Source organism: Myxine glutinosa, chromosome 8, assembly GCF_964187855.1.
Source record: "Myxine glutinosa chromosome 8, kmMyxGlut1.1, whole genome shotgun sequence".
NCBI classification, from domain to species: Eukaryota; Metazoa; Chordata; class Myxini; order Myxiniformes; family Myxinidae; genus Myxine; species Myxine glutinosa.
This window is the reverse complement of record NC_136268.1, coordinates 79,329,198-79,349,197: the sequence shown is the minus strand read 5'-3', so window position 1 is coordinate 79,349,197 and position 20,000 is coordinate 79,329,198. Positions and strand designations below refer to the sequence as shown.

General features: G+C 47.4%; 1 protein-coding gene across 2 annotated transcripts in view; it reads left to right on the top strand.

Moving 5' to 3' along the window:
* LOC137432617 (netrin-G1-like) overlaps positions 1-20,000 on the top strand; it is a 377,178-nt gene that overhangs the window by 121,610 nt on the left and 235,568 nt on the right. For both annotated transcript variants that reach the window (XR_013624331.1, XM_068124685.2), the window contains exon 3: positions 14,207-14,850. Coding sequence is in view for 1 of the 2 variants with exons in the window: in XM_068124685.2 (XP_067980786.1) it covers positions 14,207-14,850 (644 nt within the window). In the remaining variant the exon portion in view is untranslated. The remainder of the gene's footprint in view (positions 1-14,206; positions 14,851-20,000) is intronic.

The window sequence follows — 20,000 nt, the reverse complement described above, 5'->3', positions numbered from 1 at the left end:
AGTGACAATAGCCTGCTGCAATTCACGCACAGAGGGCGGCTGCTGGTCTAAGTGGTCGATTTGACGCGTTAATTCTGCCCACAAGTTCTCTATCGGATTCATATCCGGGAACATGGCAGGCCACTCCATATGCTCGACACCACGGTCAGCAAGAAAGTGTTGGATCATGCGAGCACGATGAGGCCGTGCATTGTCATCTTGGAAGACAAAGTTTCCTCGAAAGGCTGCACTAGCAAATGGAAGCAATGTTTCTTCCAGAATGGCCCTGTACTTGAACTGGTTCAGGTTTCCATTCAGAACAACCAGGTCAGTTTTGCCCCCTGCATGAAAAGCAGCCCAAACGGTCACCCCACCATCTCCAGCTTGGACTCTTGGCACTATACAATCTTTGTTGTAGGCTTCATGCACTTGTCTGCACACTCGGACGCGTCCATGTTGACGATAGACTAGAAATCTAGACTCGTCACTGAAGATCACGTGATTCCAGTGTCCTGGCTGCCATTGACGGTGCTCTCTGGCCCACTGCAATCGGCGCTGGCGGTGTTGTCTGGTCAGGCGTAGCTTTCTCAGGGGACACCTGGCACGATAGCCTGCTTGAACCAGTCATTGGTTGACTAGCCTTCTGGATACAGGCACATTTGTCAATTGCTGCCACTCAGCCCTAAGCCAATTAGCTGTCTTGGTATGGCCATTGCGGACTAACCGGTGCAGCTGGCGATCATCCCTCCTTGTGGTTCTGCGGGGACGTCCTGGCCTCGGTATTGAAGTAGGGACACCCCTCTGAGCATTTCGTTTCAGGATCTTTGACACCTGACCTTGAGTGATGCCATACTGCCGAGCAATAGCACGCTGTTTCATGCCGTAATTTCGTAAAGCCACCACTCCATGACAAACAGCATTGTGGAGTTGACGGACCATCTCCAGAGGAAGCGGCAATAACTTTTGGAGACGTGCAGCAGTTGTTTTCCACTAATACAGAACGCAACAACCAATATACCCAATTGTGAAGTCAATCGTCAAATGTACCTGTCCGTACATTTTGCCACGCCACCTGTGATATAATCCTGTTGTTGACTTCTTGCTGCGACAGACAATCAGTGACATGGTTCTTTTAACAAATAAATCACCAAAGTGTAAAAGAAACTCACCAGATTGATATACTGAGGAAATAAAGTAAACCCAAGTCAAGAAAAAAAAAACATTCCATATTAAATGCCAAGTCTGTATATATATATTGTTACAGACACGACTTTGATGTTAAGGTGGGCCGAGCGGAATGGCCGTCGTGTCCGCACAAATTACCCGATTGTACTCGAACGTTGACGAAGCCGCGCCACGCTGGCTCAATAAGGAAAAAGAAGACACACGGCTGAATTATAATGACAGACACCAATGTTTCGATTCTCAATTATATTCGTACGGAAAAGGTTAGATTACAGGGGCTAGAGGTATATCACAGGAAGACAGGCACTTAGACACACTTATATTAACCCCGGACAGACGACAGGTAAACGGGACAAGGCTGACTCACACGGGGGTTGATGGCAGGAAAGGCAGGCAGTCGATGGCTCAAGGTGCACTCTTGGCTCCAAGCAGGGTACAGTCCGGTCCAAAGATGCGGGGAGGTCACAGCGCTCGGAGGGGACGTTCTTTCTCAGGCGGGTCTTTCTCTCTCAGCGATCGCAGGCAACGTTCTTTCTCAGGCGGGGCGCATCTGACTCAGCGCTCGCAGGTACCTCTTTCTCCAGCTGGGGGCGCATCTCTTCTTCACGTCCGCTAAGTCGCCACGTATATCCGGCGGGGAGTGACACGCCCTCGGCTCGCTAGCACCGCCCCAGATGGAATCGGTCCGCCCTTCTGATTGGGTGCGGGGGGTTACCAGGCTCCGCCCTTGAGGAGGAGCTGACAGCCAGCCCCTCCGTGGTAACCCCGTGGAGCGCGTGGTCAATGGCGCTAATCGAGCCGGTGTGAGGACGCATCCTCCCCCGCTCCACCGCCATCTCCTCTGTTGTTGTTGTAATTGTTGGGGAAGAAGATGGAAGGAGGTATGGGAAAGGTCCTAAACTCACTACTGATGCCATATAATCACATTCTGGTGCAACGAAGAGTCAGAATTAATGGAAACGAGTCCTTAACTGACATAGATTAAGAATAACTAGCAAGATGTCCGAAAGTTGTCTACGTGTGGTGCGGTGGACCTGGGCACGACATTTAATGGGGGAATAAGGGGAAGGTCGGCTCTACTGAGTGTTATTTACATGCAATGGGACTAGGGAATGGGGGATTGGGGAAAGTTGGGGAGTATTGGAGAAATAGGGGAATATTTACAAGCGGATATGGAGGCCAAATTCCATATTCGCAACATTGCACCCTTCTCTACCCTCGGGGCGTCCCGACCCGATAAATTTTTACCTAGTTTAGTGTGGCACTCAGATGTAGTCCCTCTACTATTAACTCTACCCTGAGTGCGACAGTTTTACAGATGTTCACAAATGAGTAAATATGTCCCCCTGCGACGTTGCACCCTTCTCCTCACAGAAACACACCCACAGGATAACCGAATCCGGAAAGAATTCTCAAACTACACATACAGCCGGTAGGGAGCATTATTTACAAGACTACGCTGCTATTTACACTACGATCCAGGACCTGTTTTTGGAGGAACACATGCAGATGTTATGCATAGAGAGAGCGCGCTTGCCAACATCGATACACCAACCCACGAGTGCTCTGTGGCCGACGGCCTTTAATAACGTGCAGAGCACCCTTCCCGAGCATCAAAAGCACCACCCCACCACCAATCGGTGCAGTCACCATTGTTCATTGGAATAAAAATAAATTCGACAACCCCTAACCCTGCAGGTGTCTCTTGCTCTTCTTGTGGTGCACTTGGTGTTAACTAAAAGTGGTTCACCTGTATGGCATAGGTGCCACGTTGACCCATAGGTCCATCCCCGGGTGGTGCTTGGCCGCAAACGAACTGCGGTCCATTGTGGGTGGCCACAAACATTGCGGTCCATATGGTGTATCGATCCCGGCAGCAAACAGCGAAAGTGCAGGCCCACAACTGCGCAGCCAGCACCTCTCTCTCCTCTCTCTCTACCCCAAAGCCAGATCCTCGGAGGTGGGAGACAAAAGAAGCAGACAAGTGAGTAAGGTGGTAAGGGCGCAAAAGTGCACGCAATGTAAGGTGATGCACACTGGGGGCACATGGGAACCAGGTGAGACAGGTACGTTCCTATCGTACGCCCCCCCCCCACCAGGTAACCTACATGGCCCCTCCCTTACCCCTTACTGTATCCACACAACACAACACTACCCATAAACATCTTCTTTACAAATCGACAAACATCCCTACTGTCTTCCCCGTTCCTCCCATAAACCAAATTCGTCTTCTCTCCCTCCTAACCAATCAAATTTGCCATTTTCAACTCAACATCAAAATTTGCCATTACCAATTCATCATCAGTCCCTCCTAGGGAGGGAGAGATGGAATCACCCCAATGTCTCATCCACGTCGTGATGCGTCTCACAAATCCACAGCAATCTCATTTCCTGCTACAAACCAAGAAAACACAGGTGTGGAGTCATCATCATCACCTCAGGTAAGTGGCTGCGTATGGTGCGACAGGTTCATCAATCCTAACTATCTCCTAAATGACTTTAACAACTTTACACTACCCGGGGTCTTTCTCCGGCCAAACCATTGGCCCTCTTACACTATGGGTTCTAAAAAACCAATTCCCATTGGCCAAACTGTGGTGCGCTTCAATTTGGGGTCTCACTCCCCCGATTCATCTCCCGGTGCCCTCGCACAATTTCTGGGCTGCGGCGTGTACCTCTCCCAGTGGGTCTACCCACCTGCACACCTCCACCACTGCAGTTGCCTCCGAGCTTACCTGCTCCTTGCCCTAACCTAACTACCTGGGGAAGGCCCTCTGGCACTCTCCCCACTCGGTGCCCTCTCTGGCACTGGGCTACCCGGGTCCGTCCTCCGGATCCTCGGGCCCCATCCACAACTCTACCGGCTCCCAGAGCCCACCTGCGGCCTCACCTGGCCGACATCCTCACAGTGGTGGAGTGCCCAACCAACTACACGCACTAACAGGCTACACGCCCAGCCATTTCCACAACACTAATGCACCCATTCACAACACCATTCTGCAACCGCACCACAAGTGCCAATATCCAACCACAATTTACCTGTACCCTCTACCTAACACTTACACTACCCGCCCCGGGTACTCGTGAAAGGGGGTCCACTCTTCCCCCATCCACACCTTCGCACCATGCACACCACTCCGTACCACTTACTCCAACTCTCTCCACACACCTGTACTTGCACACCTGTGCTCTCACACCTGGTGCCACCTGCACCCTTCTCTCCCCAAGCGCATTCGCGCTGATCCACAACACTCACTACTCATACACTGCTCCACACACCTGTCCAGTTGCACACCTGTGCAATCACACCTGTTCAATCACACCTGTTCAATTCTCACACACACAGCATCATCTCAGCTAACTACTCCCTTCTGAAACTTGCGCTTCCCAGTCGTCCCTTTAAACTATTGCGCTCCCACGTCATTATCATCCACACTAATCTACCTGCGTCCCCACTACAGGTATCAGTCACTAACTAAACTTAACGTTACCTAATGTCAATCTCTTCTAGATCCCTACAATATAACCTAACCCACCCGGGCTAGTTTTCACTGCCATACACCCCATAAACTATTGCGCATTTGCCCCCCCACATGGGAAGGGTGGCAGGGATGCCATCCCACCACATCGGGGGTCTCTCACTACCAATTTTGCACATCAAATTCCAATAAATCAAAAATTTGCCAATCACTACCCATCATCTGCCAATCACTACTGCCAATCCTTTGCCAATCATCAAATTTTATTTTTCTCTAATTTTGGGGCCAAAACACTAACCTCATCACCCGTCTACTCACTAATACCTCTCGGTGCGCCAATCCCCGTCCAAAGCCCGGCTTCGTAAAGCCAAGCCATGAATGCGGGTTGTTCTGTGCCAGCGGCTGGATACATCCCGCATTCGGTGCAGGGAAGGAGGTTTACCCGGGCCGAGATCCCACGCACCATCTCGGCACGGAGCCATCCCATGGCTCGATCTCGGCCTGCCGGAATGCCTCACCAAAAAGTGGTCGCCATGACGACCCTTTCTATCGGGCTGACCGCTCCGCCTAGTGGAGCACGGACGCGGCCGTTCAAAGCGAGGCCCAGCACGCACCGAGGGCCCGATTCGGCTATAAGTCGCTCTAACCTCTAACCCGTCTAACGTCGATGCTTCACCTGGACGCTTACACCCCGCAGCCCGTTCCTTGCTCACACATCCAGCCGTTTCCATGCTCCTCGTACCTTTCCTTACACACCTCGGTACACCCATTCCACTCACAGCCTTGGTCACACACCTGACCACCGAACACTTTGGCACACATTCGTTGCTCGCACACCTCACCAATACACCGCTTCGCGCCCCCTCCTCGGTCACCTCCTCCGTGACAATCACAGGTGTGCCCTCATTCGCACACCCAACCACGTGCCTCACCACCAACTCCAGCGTGCATTCCCACTCACGCTCTACCATTCCAGGTGTGCATCCTTCCATCCCAGGTGTACATCCTCGCTCACCTGTCACAACCAGCTCACTCTCCTTGTCATTCTCACTACTCTCACCTCCATTCTTGACAGCGCACTCACCCTTACTCCCGACAGCGCACTCTTTCCCCATGCACCTGTCCGTTACACACCTTTCTCGCGCACACTCTCCCGTTACACCCTCTGTGACACTCACCACAGGTGGACACTCTTCCTTACTTCTGACAGCGCACTCTTTCCTCATGCACCTGTCCGTCACACACCCTTCTCGCGCACACTCCTGCGCACACTCTCCCGTCACACCCTCTGTAACACTCACCACACCGCGCTTCCACGTGCTCCCTCGCACACGCGCTACGACCGACTCACTCTCGCCAGCACCCTCACTCCTTGGCACACACTTTTTTCTCACACACCCCAGAGTCGGACTTTCTTGCACACCTCCTCTTTCGCACACCAGACCTGTCGCACACTTCACCCACGGCCTCTCACGAACACCCGGGTCCATCTCGACCCCCAAGCTTCTTAAATCCCCTGGCGCATCATACGCACGACCATATTGGTCACCACTTACACCGGGTCCTCTTTCTCTTCGCTTCTCCTCCATCACCTGCGAATCCCTCATCCGGTTAATGAGCATATCATCACGATCCGAACACAGACTTTGGACCAATTCTTTCATCTCCTCTTTTATTTCTTGGTTATCCCCTCTCCGTCGCTTCTTAATTTCGCTCACCCCTTCTTCCACTTCTTCTAATTTGTGCCTCACCTCTTTTATTCCCCGGTACGTCTCCTCAAGCTCGTCCTCCAAGGCTACCTTGACCGTTTCCATGTACGTCCTCACCTGCCGGTCCTTCGTCTCCATTACCTCTATCACCTCGTCCAACCTCGTTGTCAGTCCCTCACGTACCATCTGACATTCCCTCTTCGTCGCTACCAAGTCATCCTTTAGTTCCTTCTATGTCGCTTTCAACCCTCCTAATACCGCAGTGTTCCTTTGAACCTGCTCCACTAACTCCGTCTGTCCCACCGTCAGCTGCTCCACCTCCTGCGTCAGGTCCTCTATGCCCCCCTTGTAACTTTACAGTCCCCTTTCTCACCTCCTTTTCCATGTGCTCCTCACAGTGCCTCACCTCCTCGCGCACTCCTCCGACCTCCTCACTCACTCCTCTTCTGATCTCCTCTCCCATCACTTGCATCTCCTGCCCAGATGCCACCCTCATCTGCTCCATTTCCTCCCTGTGAGCATCCAATTTGGTTTCTACCCCCATTCTGACCCCCTCGATCTGCTGCCCCATTTGGTTAACTTCCCTTTCCGCTTGGTCCCTCATGTTCCTCAATTTGCCTTCCATCCTGTTTTCTAACCCCTCTAACCCATTTTTCACTCCCTCTATCTGATTCTCCTGGGCAGCCATTCTATTTTCTACCCCCTCTAACCCATGTCTCACCTCTTTTATCCCATTGTCTAACCCCTCAAAATTTTTGTCTACCTTCTCACCAGTACCCCTCGCTTCGTCCCTCATTACCCCCAATTGCTCACTCCGAGCCCTCGCTTCGTCCCTCATTACCCCCAATTGGCCCTCCAATCGCTCACTCTGAGCATCCATCCGATTCCCCATTCTGTTTGCCATTTCTTCATTATTCTGGGCCATAAGGGCCTTCATTTGTATCCAAAACGAGTTCAAATCCATCGGGGGCGCTGCCACGGTTGCCGGCGCGGTGACCAGCGAGGCGCCATTTTGCGTGCCTGCTACCCTCGCTGTTTCGCTCTCCTCCTGTCCCTCATTTTGGTCCCGGACCGACCCTGCTTCACTCTCCCCTACCGGACCCCAGCCGTCTTGATCCGCCATAGCGCGACTTTCAAAATTCGAGTTTCGTAACACAACTTCGAAATTTCGCCGTTATAATTTCGTCGAGCGCAGTAACCGCGGGACCGCGCTCCGGATCGATTTTACTTCCCAACGTTTGGGCCTAAAAAAATTTAGTCCCGGGTCCGAATCTCACTCCTCGACACCAATTGTTACAGACACGACTTTGATGTTAAGGTGGGCCGAGCGGAATGGCCGTCGTGTCCGCACAAATTACCCGATTGTACTCGAACGTTGACGAAGCCGCGCCACGCTGGCTCAATAAGGAAAAAGAAGACACACGGCTGAATTATAATGACAGACACCAATGTTTCGATTCTCAATTATATTCGTACGGAAAAGGTTAGATTACAGGGGCTAGAGGTATATCACAGGAAGACAGGCACTTAGACACACTTATATTAACCCCGGACAGACGACAGGTAAACGGGACAAGGCTGACTCACACGGGGGTTGATGGCAGGAAAGGCAGGCAGTCGATGGCTCAAGGTGCACTCTTGGCTCCAAGCAGGGTACAGTCCGGTCCAAAGATGCGGGGAGGTCACAGCGCTCGGAGGGGACGTTCTTTCTCAGGCGGGTCTTTCTCTCTCAGCGATCGCAGGCAACGTTCTTTCTCAGGCGGGGCGCATCTGACTCAGCGCTCGCAGGTACCTCTTTCTCCAGCTGGGGGCGCATCTCTTCTTCACGTCCGCTAAGTCGCCACGTATATCCGGCGGGGAGTGACACGCCCTCGGCTCGCTAGCGCCGCCCCAGATGGAATCGGTCCGCCCTTCTGATTGGGTGCGGGGGGTTACCAGGCTCCGCCCTTGAGGAGGAGCTGACAGCCAGCCCCTCCGTGGTAACCCCGTGGAGCGCGTGGTCAATGGCGCTAATCGAGCCGGTGTGAGGACGCATCCTCCCCCGCTCCGCCGCCATCTCCTCTGTTGTTGTTGTAATTGTTGGGGAAGAAGATGGAAGGAGGTATGGGAAAGGTCCTAAACTCACTACTGATGCCATATAATCACATTCTGGTGCAACGAAGAGTCAGAATTAATGGAAACGAGTCCTTAACTGACATAGATTAAGAATAACTAGCAAGATGTCCGAAAGTTGTCTACGTGTGGTGCGGTGGACCTGGGCACGACATTTAATGGGGGAATAAGGGGAAGGTCGGCTCTACTGAGTGTTATTTACATGCAATGGGACTAGGGAATGGGGGATTGGGGAAAGTTGGGGAGTATTGGAGAAATAGGGGAATATTTACAAGCGGATATGGAGGCCAAATTCCATATTCGCAACAATATGTATATATATATATATAATTATATATATATATATATATATATATATATATATATATATATATATATATATATATATATATATATATCTCACAGATAGATCATATTCATTCAAACTATAAGCAGAATTGTGCAGTGTAATGAGAAAGTAACTTTCTTCATACTTGAGGTACATTCATGATAAATGCTATGAATTAAACTTGCACTAACTCCATCATTACGATCATCGTAATCGAACTTAATATCCACATCCCTTGAATAAAAAGACTTGCATATCCCATTTAATATCCTGCCAGGAAACCCACCAATAGTGGAGGCACACAATAGATTCCTCATTTTGAGAGATGTGGTGGGATATTTTACATCCACAAACTTATTGCAGATGGGACAGCTTGATTTACATCTCCAGCTGAAGCGTAATTACGATAATGATTTTGACATTTACCTTAAATTTGCATTTTATTTCTCTTCAAATTGCTGCTTAATTTGAAGCAATGAGTTGATGCTGGCTTCTAAGGTACCTAGTGACACTGTCACACAGGTACAGTGACACATGCAGTCGGCCTGATGAGATTCAACTGCAGTGGACTAGATATAGGATCAATGAGAAGCCCTGTGAATAAGGCAGCTTTCAGTTTGGTAGGAGATACTATAAGTGGACTATCAGGAAGCCAAATGAGAGATCCTGCTAGTGAACTAGCAGTTGGCCTGGTGAGAGGCTCCATGCTGCTAAAAACGAAAGGGAACACTAAAGAGACTTGTAAAGATGTAAAGACGTGTGAGTGTAACTGACCCCAGGAGTCATGCAGTGAAATACAAATATGAAATCTGTTTCCATTCATTTCACAAATTAAGTGCCATAATAATATTATGCTCCTTGAAGGTGGCAAGAGGAAAATGCCCTGCAAACATATACATTGGTGGCCAACGAAATGATGACACATTTACAATCGTTATACAAAATAAAACCGTCATCAATTTGTGGGCCAAGCTGCATAAAATATTTCATGAACAAGGAGTTTGCATGTGATTACTTTGCAAGAGGATTGTTCACCAACCAGTCATAAATGATTGAATGGTGGTGAGGGTACCATAATCCCATAAACTCTTGAAATATGCCTCACATTTTCAGTCTCGATTTGCTTGACCTTCAATTGTTTAAATTGACTAAGAACCAATCTGCCACTTGCAGTTGTGATGCCTCAATCATTGTAGATAAAATAGCTGTAACTTACATTTTTTTTTGGAAAACAAGGCTCAAAATGGAGGGAAGTTGTAGATAGGGAGAAAGTGGAGGTGGGGAGGGGAGTGGTAGTGAGTGGGGGGGGTGGGGGGTGGGGGGGGGGGATGTATATACATATACACTGCATGACCAAAAGTGTGTGGACACCTGAACATCGAACATCTCATTCCAAATTCATGGGCATGAATATGGAGTTGGTCACCCCTTTGCTGCAAAAACTTTGCTCACTCTTCTGGGAAGGCTTTACACTAGATGTTAGAACATTGCTGCTGGGGATTTGCTTCCATTCAGCTACAAGAGCATTCGTGAGGTCAGGCACTGATGTTGGGCGATTATGCCTGGCTCGCTGTCGGCGTTCCAATTCATCCCAAAGGTGTTCAATGGGGGTTAGGTCAGGGCTTTGTGCAGGCCAGTCAGGTTCTTCCACACCAATCTCGACTAACCATTTCTGTATGGACTTCGCTTTGTTTGTCATGCTAAAACAAGAAAGGGCCTTCCCCAAACTGTTGCCACAAAGTTAGAAGAACACAATCGTCTAGAATGTCGTATGCTGTAGCATTAATATTTCCCTTCACTGGAACTAAGTGGCCTAGCCTGAACCATGAAAAACAGCCCAAGACCATTATTCCTCCTCCACCAAACTTTACAGGTGGCACTCTGCATTCGGGCAGTTGCGTTCTACTGGCATCCGCCAAACCCAGATTCGTCCATCGGACTGCCAGATGGTGAAGCGTGATTCATCACTCCATAGAACGCGTTTCCACTGCTCCAGAGTCCAATGGCGGCGAGCTTTACACCACTCCATCCGACGCTTGGCATTGTGCATGGTGATCTTAGGATTGTGTGCGGCTGCTCAGCCATGGAAACCCATTTCATGACGTTCCCGATGAACGGTTGTTGTTGTGCTGACGTTGCTTCCGGAGGCAATTTGGAACTCGGTAATGAGTGTTGCAATCGAGGACAGACGATTTTTATGCGCTTCGTGCTTCAGCACTCGGCGCTCCCATTCTATGAGCTTGTGTGGCCTACCACTTTGCGGCTGAGCTGTTGTTGCTCCTAGACACTTCACAATAACAGCACTTACAGTTGAACGGGGCAGCTATAGCAGGGCATAAATTTGACGAACGGACTTGTTGGAAAGGTAGCATCCTATGACAGTGCCACGTTGAAAGTCACTGAGCTCTTCAGTACGGCCCATTCTACTGCCAATGTTTGTCTATGGAGATTGAATGGCTGTGTGCTTGATTATATATACCTGTCAGCAATGGGTGTGCTAAAACAGCCGAATCCACTAATTAGAAGGGGTGTCCGCATACTTTTGGTCATGTAGTGTATATAAATATATACAATTAAAGAAAGAGAAAGTAAATTCCTGCATGGGGCTAGTGTGTAAAAATTCTGACTCAACCCAGGACTCGAACCCAGGAACCTCATCACTTACGCGGTGACAGCCCACTGAGCTATTGAGTCTTTGGGATATCCTCAGATATTTCTCACACTAACACTGCGAGTTTTATAACGGCCAATGTCATACGTGTCTGCTAGGCAGACCCCGGATGTGAGTGTATGTATGTCTATGTAAGTGTGTGAAAGTGCATTGAAGATGAACTCATCTAACAATTTAAGAAAACAACAACAACAACAGGCATTTTAAGGCCATTTTCCCTGCAAGAGCAGGGGTTAGACTTGCAGTCCCCATGACAATCTTCTCCATTTTGCCCTATCTCCATTTTGCATCTCCTCTTGTTAACATGGAGGAAGTGCACGAGAGGAAGAGAGGAAAGTACAGTGAGCTGGAGGCAGGGTGTCGGGAGAAGGGCTGGCGAGTTTCTTGTCAGCCATTTGAGGTGGGGTGTCGAGGGTATATTGGCAATTCCTTTTCTGCATATCTTGCTCGGCTTGGAGTGTGTGGTACAGAAAGAAGGAGGACGTTTGACAAAGTTGCCCAGGTTGCCTTGAAAGGCTCACTTTGGATATGGCGGAAGTTTATGGAGGCACGTCGAACGGTGTAGGTTGAGGTTGTGGGTGGTCGTTCATTTCAGTCTAAAGGGGTAGTGACTGAGTGCGGAAGAGAAATGGAGATGTGTGAATGGTGTGTGTGTGTGTTTTGCAGGAGTGGGTGTGGTTTTGCATGAATGTGTTTTTGTTGGAGTGGTGCATGTTGTAAGGGTGGTGGTCAGGTTTTTTTTTTTATTTTGGTGTGTGTGAGTGAGTGGATGCGTGGATGAGGAGCTGTGGATTCAGGGAGTGGAGGCGGTTTTGTTGTTGTAGTCTGTGTTCTCACAGGCTGCGGGTGGGGGTGTGTACGCATCCGGGTGTAGCTGCTACATGTGGAGGCGTATGTGCCCCTGCTGGCCCACCTTGGCTGACCGTATCAAGGTTGGAGGGCTGAAACGGGATGATGCTGAGGACCTCGATTGAGGACCCGGTCAGTGAGGCACACTTGTGACCAGGTGTGTTTTTAAATTATATACATATATTGTTGCGGATTCGGAGTACGGCGCTCCCCTTACCAAGGGGGTGGGGGGGTTAATCCCCTTGTCTTTTATACTGGCCGTCTCCGATCCTGGAAATTACACACTCCTTTGCGGGGTGAGATTGGCCAGGGTGTTTGGTCAATGGGTTCCCAGATACCTTTGCCAATCCCTCCGCAAAGCAGGGATATAATTCCCTGCTCGGACCCGGACAAGTTGGAGTTTGCCGAGCGGTTGGCAGTCCGAAATCCGAACCGTTAGCAAACACTAACCCGATCCTGAGCGTTGGCCAAATTGTGCCACGTATATCAATTGGGGACAGGACGAAAGCGATCGGATGAGAAGAAACCAAGGGGTAAAGAAAGAACAAATATGGTTTATTAATTACACTAAAAGAGGAAATGAAAGGTAATGTACAGTTGAAGAGGAAGAAGCAGTAACACAGGGCAGCCTTATACAGTCTTATATAACACTCCCTGGACAGAACAAACACACTTACACGGGAGGATGGGATGGCAGGGATGGTAGGAGGCGAAGGGTCCAGGTAGCGTTCGGCCGATGGGAAGCCGTCCAGGCTTCGGCCCCAATCCATGCTCCGGCTCTGTGGCGAAAACCTCGGCAGGCAGCTCCGTGTATCATTGGCCGCGAGCGGACTTTACTTATAGCGGGGAGGAAATGCTTCGGGTTACGTAATACCTGGATATTCCACGGAGTGCACGCCCAACCAGTTCGTGCAACAACCACACAGGACTCCTCGCTTCTCCCACTCTGATTCTTCGGGCTCCCTCACTCATCTGCCGATTATCTCCGGGCACATCTCTCATCTCTCGAAGTAGTCCCACGCGGCCGCTTATATTGGCCGCTCGCGTATTAAGCCGCCTGCTTTTAGGATACGCCCACCGGTGAGCTCGCCTCGGCCCTGATTGGTTGGTGAGGGCTCCCGGTCCCGCCCCTTGATGAGCGTTGATGGGCCACGCCTTCGTTCCTGGTGCTCCTCCCCCTTCTTCTCCAACTCGGCCGCGTGGCTTATGGCGGCTTGCGGGATAGAAAACCACTCACACCGCTTTTGAAAGGAACTTTGGGGGCCTAATTTTATTTAATTAATACAACGCAGATTCAACGATTGGAAACAGATCCTTAACTGAAACATAGACTAATGAAATAACTAGAGGGGTTTCTACGGTGTCCTACGTGTTGTACATGGCCTAACTAGGGTGCAACCTTTACAAAGGGGGATATTTACAAGAATTATTATTTTACAAAGTGAAGGTTCTAAAAACCGTAACAATATATATATATATATGTGTGTGTGTGTGTAGTTTGGGTGGGATAGAAGGTTTGGGTGAGGCCAAATTATTGCAAGTACTCATGACAGGCGAGAAGGGCCAAATGACCTTTTCCTGAACTTAATTACTTTGGGATACCTTGTTTGTGCCTTTAAGATGAAAATTATCAGTGAAGTATTTTGGGTTTACTCTACTGTATTTTAAAAGCTTTTGTATTTGCACAAAACCGATGCTGTTCTTTTTGGGGATATTCATTTCTGTAAATTTCCATCTTCACTGTCGACCATCCCTAAACCATTAATAATTTATTAAATATTTTTTAATGTTTACATTTCTCAGCCTTAACAGTCGGTTCTCATTAATGCTCATTGATTTTTACTGTGAAAATATGCAGTATTAATGTCATTTTTTTCTGCCTCGATCTGTGCAGGAAAACCCGTACCTGTGCAGCAGCGAGTGCGATGCTAGCACACCAGAGCTGGCACACCCGCCGTCCCTCATGTTTGACTTTGAGGGTCGTGGGCGATCAACCTACTGGCAGAGTGCATCGTGGTACAAGCACCCTGACCCCTTCCGTGTCAACATCACCCTGTCATGGAACAAAACGGTCGAACTGACGGAAGACGTGGTGCTTGTATTCGAGTTCAACCAACCGTCAGCCATGGTTCTGGAAAAAAGTTTAGACTACGGTCGATCGTGGAAACCGATGCAATATTATGCCGATGACTGCCGTAATGCGTTTAATATGGATGCTTGGAATACCCATGCTTTGGAGAAGGACGCGGTCACTGGTGTATTCTGTACAGAGTACTATTCACGTGCACGCACGTTGGGACATTCCAAGGTGCTGCGCTTCGAAGTGACGGATCGATTCGCGCTCTTTTCTGGACAGCACCACAACAACCTTGCATCACTGTATGGGCAGCTGGACACAAACCAAAATCTTCGGGAGTTTTTCATGCTCACTGACCTGCGTGTGTGTCTCCGACACCCAGCCACTGGTGGGACCATGGTGGACACGAGAAACCTGAACAAGTACTTCTATGCTATCTCGGACATGCGCCTACATGGGAGGTGAGTTTCGGCCTGTTTTTTGGGGGGTGTTTTTGTATACAAGATCGAGGTTCGTGTAAGAGCTAACATCAATCCCCCAAAAAAAAAAACGGACACACAAAACATACAATAAAGGGAGCGGGAGACAAGATGGGGAGAGAGAGGGAAGCACACAAGTACAACTGCAGAGAACAGGGACATCGGGAGATCTGTGGGAGGGAGAGGGCTTGGGGGGAGGAGGCATGGGATGGTGGATGGGGGGGGGGGGGGGGCAAAAGATAAAACACATGGACACTGCTAGAACTTCCAGAACTGCTTTGCTATTACAGGATAAGTGATTTTGAGCACATTGACAAAAGTGATTCTGATATTCATGTTCTCAGAGGTTGAATACAGACCTAGGTCATTCATTTTGAAAGAAGACTTCTGAAAAAAACAAAAAACTTTATTGTGGCTCAAATTCTTTCCTTGCAATTTTTCCTTGTGTTGGAGTATGTTTAGCATCCTATACTAGTTGCCTGGCGCCAATTGATAACTTCTAGCACTCTGCGGTAGATATGGATGGAAATCCATGGACTCTACATTCATCTTTGTGCTGACTGTGCGACGTGGTTTTCAAAGCCAGGGGAAAAATCTCTATTACAGCACATTGCGGTTGTTTGAATATTGCTGAGACAACAGGATGTGTCAGGACCAGAGGCACCTGCCTTGCCCTTGTACAAGCCACAACATCCTATCTCAACCTAATTATAAGCCTTCAGCCTTTTGCATGGAGGCACATTTAGTTTGGTGGGATTCTTTGCAGAATACAACTGCATGAGAAGGCGAATCTTAGTTTTTGTGCACAAGTTGTTGCTAAATTGTGGCTGGCAAAATAGATTAGAGGTATGCGCACTTCCTTTTGGGTTGTCTACCTGGGTTTGAATCAAGAGTCCTAGACGCAGCTATAAACCATACCTTGGTATTTCGCATGCGTCAATATGTGTGCTGTCCATCGGATGGATGTTAAGCTGAAGTACCTATCTGCCAGCATCAAGCAAGGGAGCAGCACATACCATTTTAAGTCTTTGGTATGACTTGGCTGTGGTCGAGTTTGAACCGCTGACCTCCGAGACTCAGAATGGACGCTCTAACAACTAGAAAGCATCTGAAAATGCAAAGTCCATCTGCGCCCATTTGTATTCAGATGTCTTCTTCCGTATGCTGAAATAAAAACAGTTAAAGAAAAACACAATGAAAATTGATGATCTTATGCAGCCTTCACCTTTGAGCTTTAGATCTAAAAAAAATTAAAATAATGAGCTTCTAACTTTTGATTGGTGAACCAATTTTGTGACCCAATATGCAAATTCTCGAAATTCCAGGTCAATTGGACAAAAAGACAATTTTATGCAAGTTTGACCTTTGACCTTTTGATATTTAAAAAAAACCAACCAAACAATCGACTCCTGCCTTTTGAATGGTGAGACAACTCGGTGACCTGATATGCAAATTCTATAAATTTCAGGTAAATTGGGTGAAAATTGGTGATCTTACACAACCTTGACCTTTGACCTTTTGTTCTAAAAAAAAACCAATCAGCTTCTAGCTTTTGATTGGTGAACCAATTCAGTGACCCAATATGAAAATTCTTAAAATTTCAGATCAATCGGATGAAAATTGACGATTTTATGTGACACTGACCTTTGACCTTTTGACAAAATTATTAATTTGCCTTATCCATATTATCATTACAAAGCTTTGGTGAAAAATTGATGTCAATGGCTCAAATGGTAAAATAAATTACGGACACACACACACACACACACACACACACACACACACACACACACACATACACACACACACACACACACATACACACACACACACACACACACACACACACACACACACACACACACACACACACACACATACATACACACACACAAACACACACACACACACACACACACACATACATACATACATACATACATACACACACACATACACACACACACACATACATACACACACACATACATACACACACACACACACACACACACACACACACACACACACACATACATACACACACACACACACACACACATACACACACACACACACACATGCAAATACACACACACACACACACATACATACACACACACAAACACACACACACACACACACACATACATACATACATACATACACACACACATACACACACACACATACATACACACACACACACACATACATACATACACACACACACACACACATACACACATACATATACACACACACACACACACACACATACATACATACACACACACACACACACACATACACACATACATACACACACACACACACACACACACACACACACACACACACACACACACACACACACACACACACACACTGCTGCGCAGGCGACAGGCTGATTGCATCACTGCATCTGGCTAAACAAGTTGTTACTAGATTTCTATCGCTGTTGAATGTTTAATTGTACACTCACTACAGCAGTACTTCGGCTGCTATTTTAGCAACAGGCCCATTGAGATTTTCGCTTTTACGAGTAGGATATTTATGGCTGGTTTAAGTGGTGGGATCTGCAATGGTTCAATGAGGAAGGACGCTCTTCAACTCGGACACTGAAACTCCATAACTAAGATGAAAATGTGAAATTCTGACACCTGCACCAAAGGTGGAATTTCCTAACTTTTACGAATCAAACAAAGATATTATATTGACGGGGATATACCTGTCTCGTTTGTTTCTCATATCATTTTCAAAGTTTCACTCTTTATCCCTTGATGATAGGAAAACTGAGATGGAAACAAAATTACAATCATCATCTCCAACTTCAATTAGAGCCTTCGTTCTTGGATGAACATCTTTGACGGGGAGAGATAAGCCAAGAAACATCTCCTGATGTCATTAACTTTTTTTCTAAAAATCCCGAAAGTGTCACAATAGATGAAATACTGTAAGAGATTATTCCTTCAGTAATTGTGAGAAAAATGACACATGTAAACACTTTTTTTGTGGTACTGACTCGCCTGCTGAGATTGGAAAGCTGCATGCGTTCCCCAAGTTGTTATTGGCAGGTAGTGTAGGCTGGTATGTCATTTCGTGTTTTTTTTTTGTTAAAAGCAAAATTCCACTTGATTCCTTGTCTTTGGGGTGTCACATGTTCGAAAAAATAGGTTGTTAATTTTTTAAAACGGATTAAGGGTGTCAAATCCAAGATGGCCGCCAAAATATATAAATTCCATTAAAACTGGTATTCTGAACACAGTATGAGGTCCAAATTAATGATAATACCCATAATTTCAATACCAAGGAGTTCAAAATCAAAATCAAAATCCAAGATGGCCGCCACTTCTTAAATAACCACAGTACAAAAACTTAATGTTCTTGATAACACAAATTGTGAATGATGAAATAGGTCCATTTTGGTGGTAATGCCCACGTAAGTAATGCTAGGCCGTTGGGGAAACATGTTACTGATTCGTTGAAATCGGTGGATGCCAGCCATAGTGAGAAATAGTGAGAAAATCCAATATGGCTACCACTGTTTTACACAAAGGTCCACATTGCTATAACAATGATAGCGTAATGTAATTTCCTGTTTGACCATATTTAAATATTCCTGTCTCACAATCATCCGTTTTACCTTACAAGTCTCGTGTTCATCTCCCACAATGTTCTGAGCTGATTGTTCATTGTTGCTACAGCCGTAGTTCAAACAGCTACAGACCTCTGTGCATGGGAGTTTATTGCTGCGGCAACTACAGGAGTTTCCTTTGCATCCTGATTTGCAGCCACATTTTACCAGCTTAGTCACGGCCTCTGGTGCTGGAGGGTTCAAACACATCACCGGAAGAAATCTATTTTCCTCTGACTTCCATCCGTAGTCGGTGGGAGAAGGAAGGGACGGTTGACTTTCGCATGCCTGCATCCATATCATTGCAATATAATGTGCTCGCAGAATGTGTGGTGTCAATGATCCAGAGGTTGGAGGCAGACTCTCTCCCTCGGCCTGTCGATTTGAGTACAAGAACCATCGTAGTGCATTTACTTTGGTGTGTGTTTTGGATCTGTACAACAAGCAAACGAACCTTTCCAGTTGGTCAATTGCGTTTGGAGAGGGTGTAGCAGCAGATTTGCCAAGTGAAGCAAGTGAATCCAGTATCATATCATCGCAGGACATGAACACCTTCATACACCAGTCCTTTGTCCTGCCGGCGAACCTGCCACACATATCTGATCCTGTGAAAGAATGAAACCCGAGAATAGCTGAGGCGCGGTTAACTCCTAACTTTTCAAAGATAGGTTTGACTGCAATTTTCCTATTCAGTTTTCCTTTTCCGGTAAGGAAATATGTCTCAGCAGGTAGCTGTGGATACATGTGGATCATCAGCAAGAAGACATCGGTATCTGGAGAGTCTATTACAAGTTCTACATCGCCGTTAACTGTTAGGGCATGGAGCAAGAGTAACGTATCCGCTTCTTCATGACCGTGTTTTACCAATTCATCAGGCACACTTACATTGCCTTTTGTCTCAGTGCCGAAGGTTACCATGAACTTCTTCAATTTGTTGGCAGAGCTGTTGCTGTGATCCAGATTCTTTGCAGCTAAATACTCTACAAGTTCTGCCTTGGTTTTGACACTTGAAAGGAAGTCCTTCAAGGAAATATTCTGGATCAGTGTACTATCTTGGATGTGATAGTAGGTCGAGTTTCCCTTTGTTCTCTTTTTCTCATTTGCTCTTTCAGAGAACTTTCGACGTATCTGTCAAATACCAGTCTTACTTCGTCGTAGTTAGCTGCAATCCTGATAAGCTTTTCAAGAAATGACATGGCAAAATCACTGCATGTTTTCATTTTGTCTGTCTTGGAGATGGAGTTAACGAGGGCCATGCCATCTATGACTACAACTTTAAATTTCTCAGACATGTCGGACATGTCAGTTGAAGCTTCTTGCTCAGGCTGCGCTTCTTGTACTTCAGGCGCCTCGGCTTGGGGTGGTACTTCAGTTTGGGAGTTTTCACTCAATACTTGGTCGCCAGAAACACTCGGTATGGCATTAGCTGGATCGCTTGTGGCTTCTGTTGGGCTAGGTTGCTCCTTGGTAACTAGCACTTCAAGATGATGAAGGA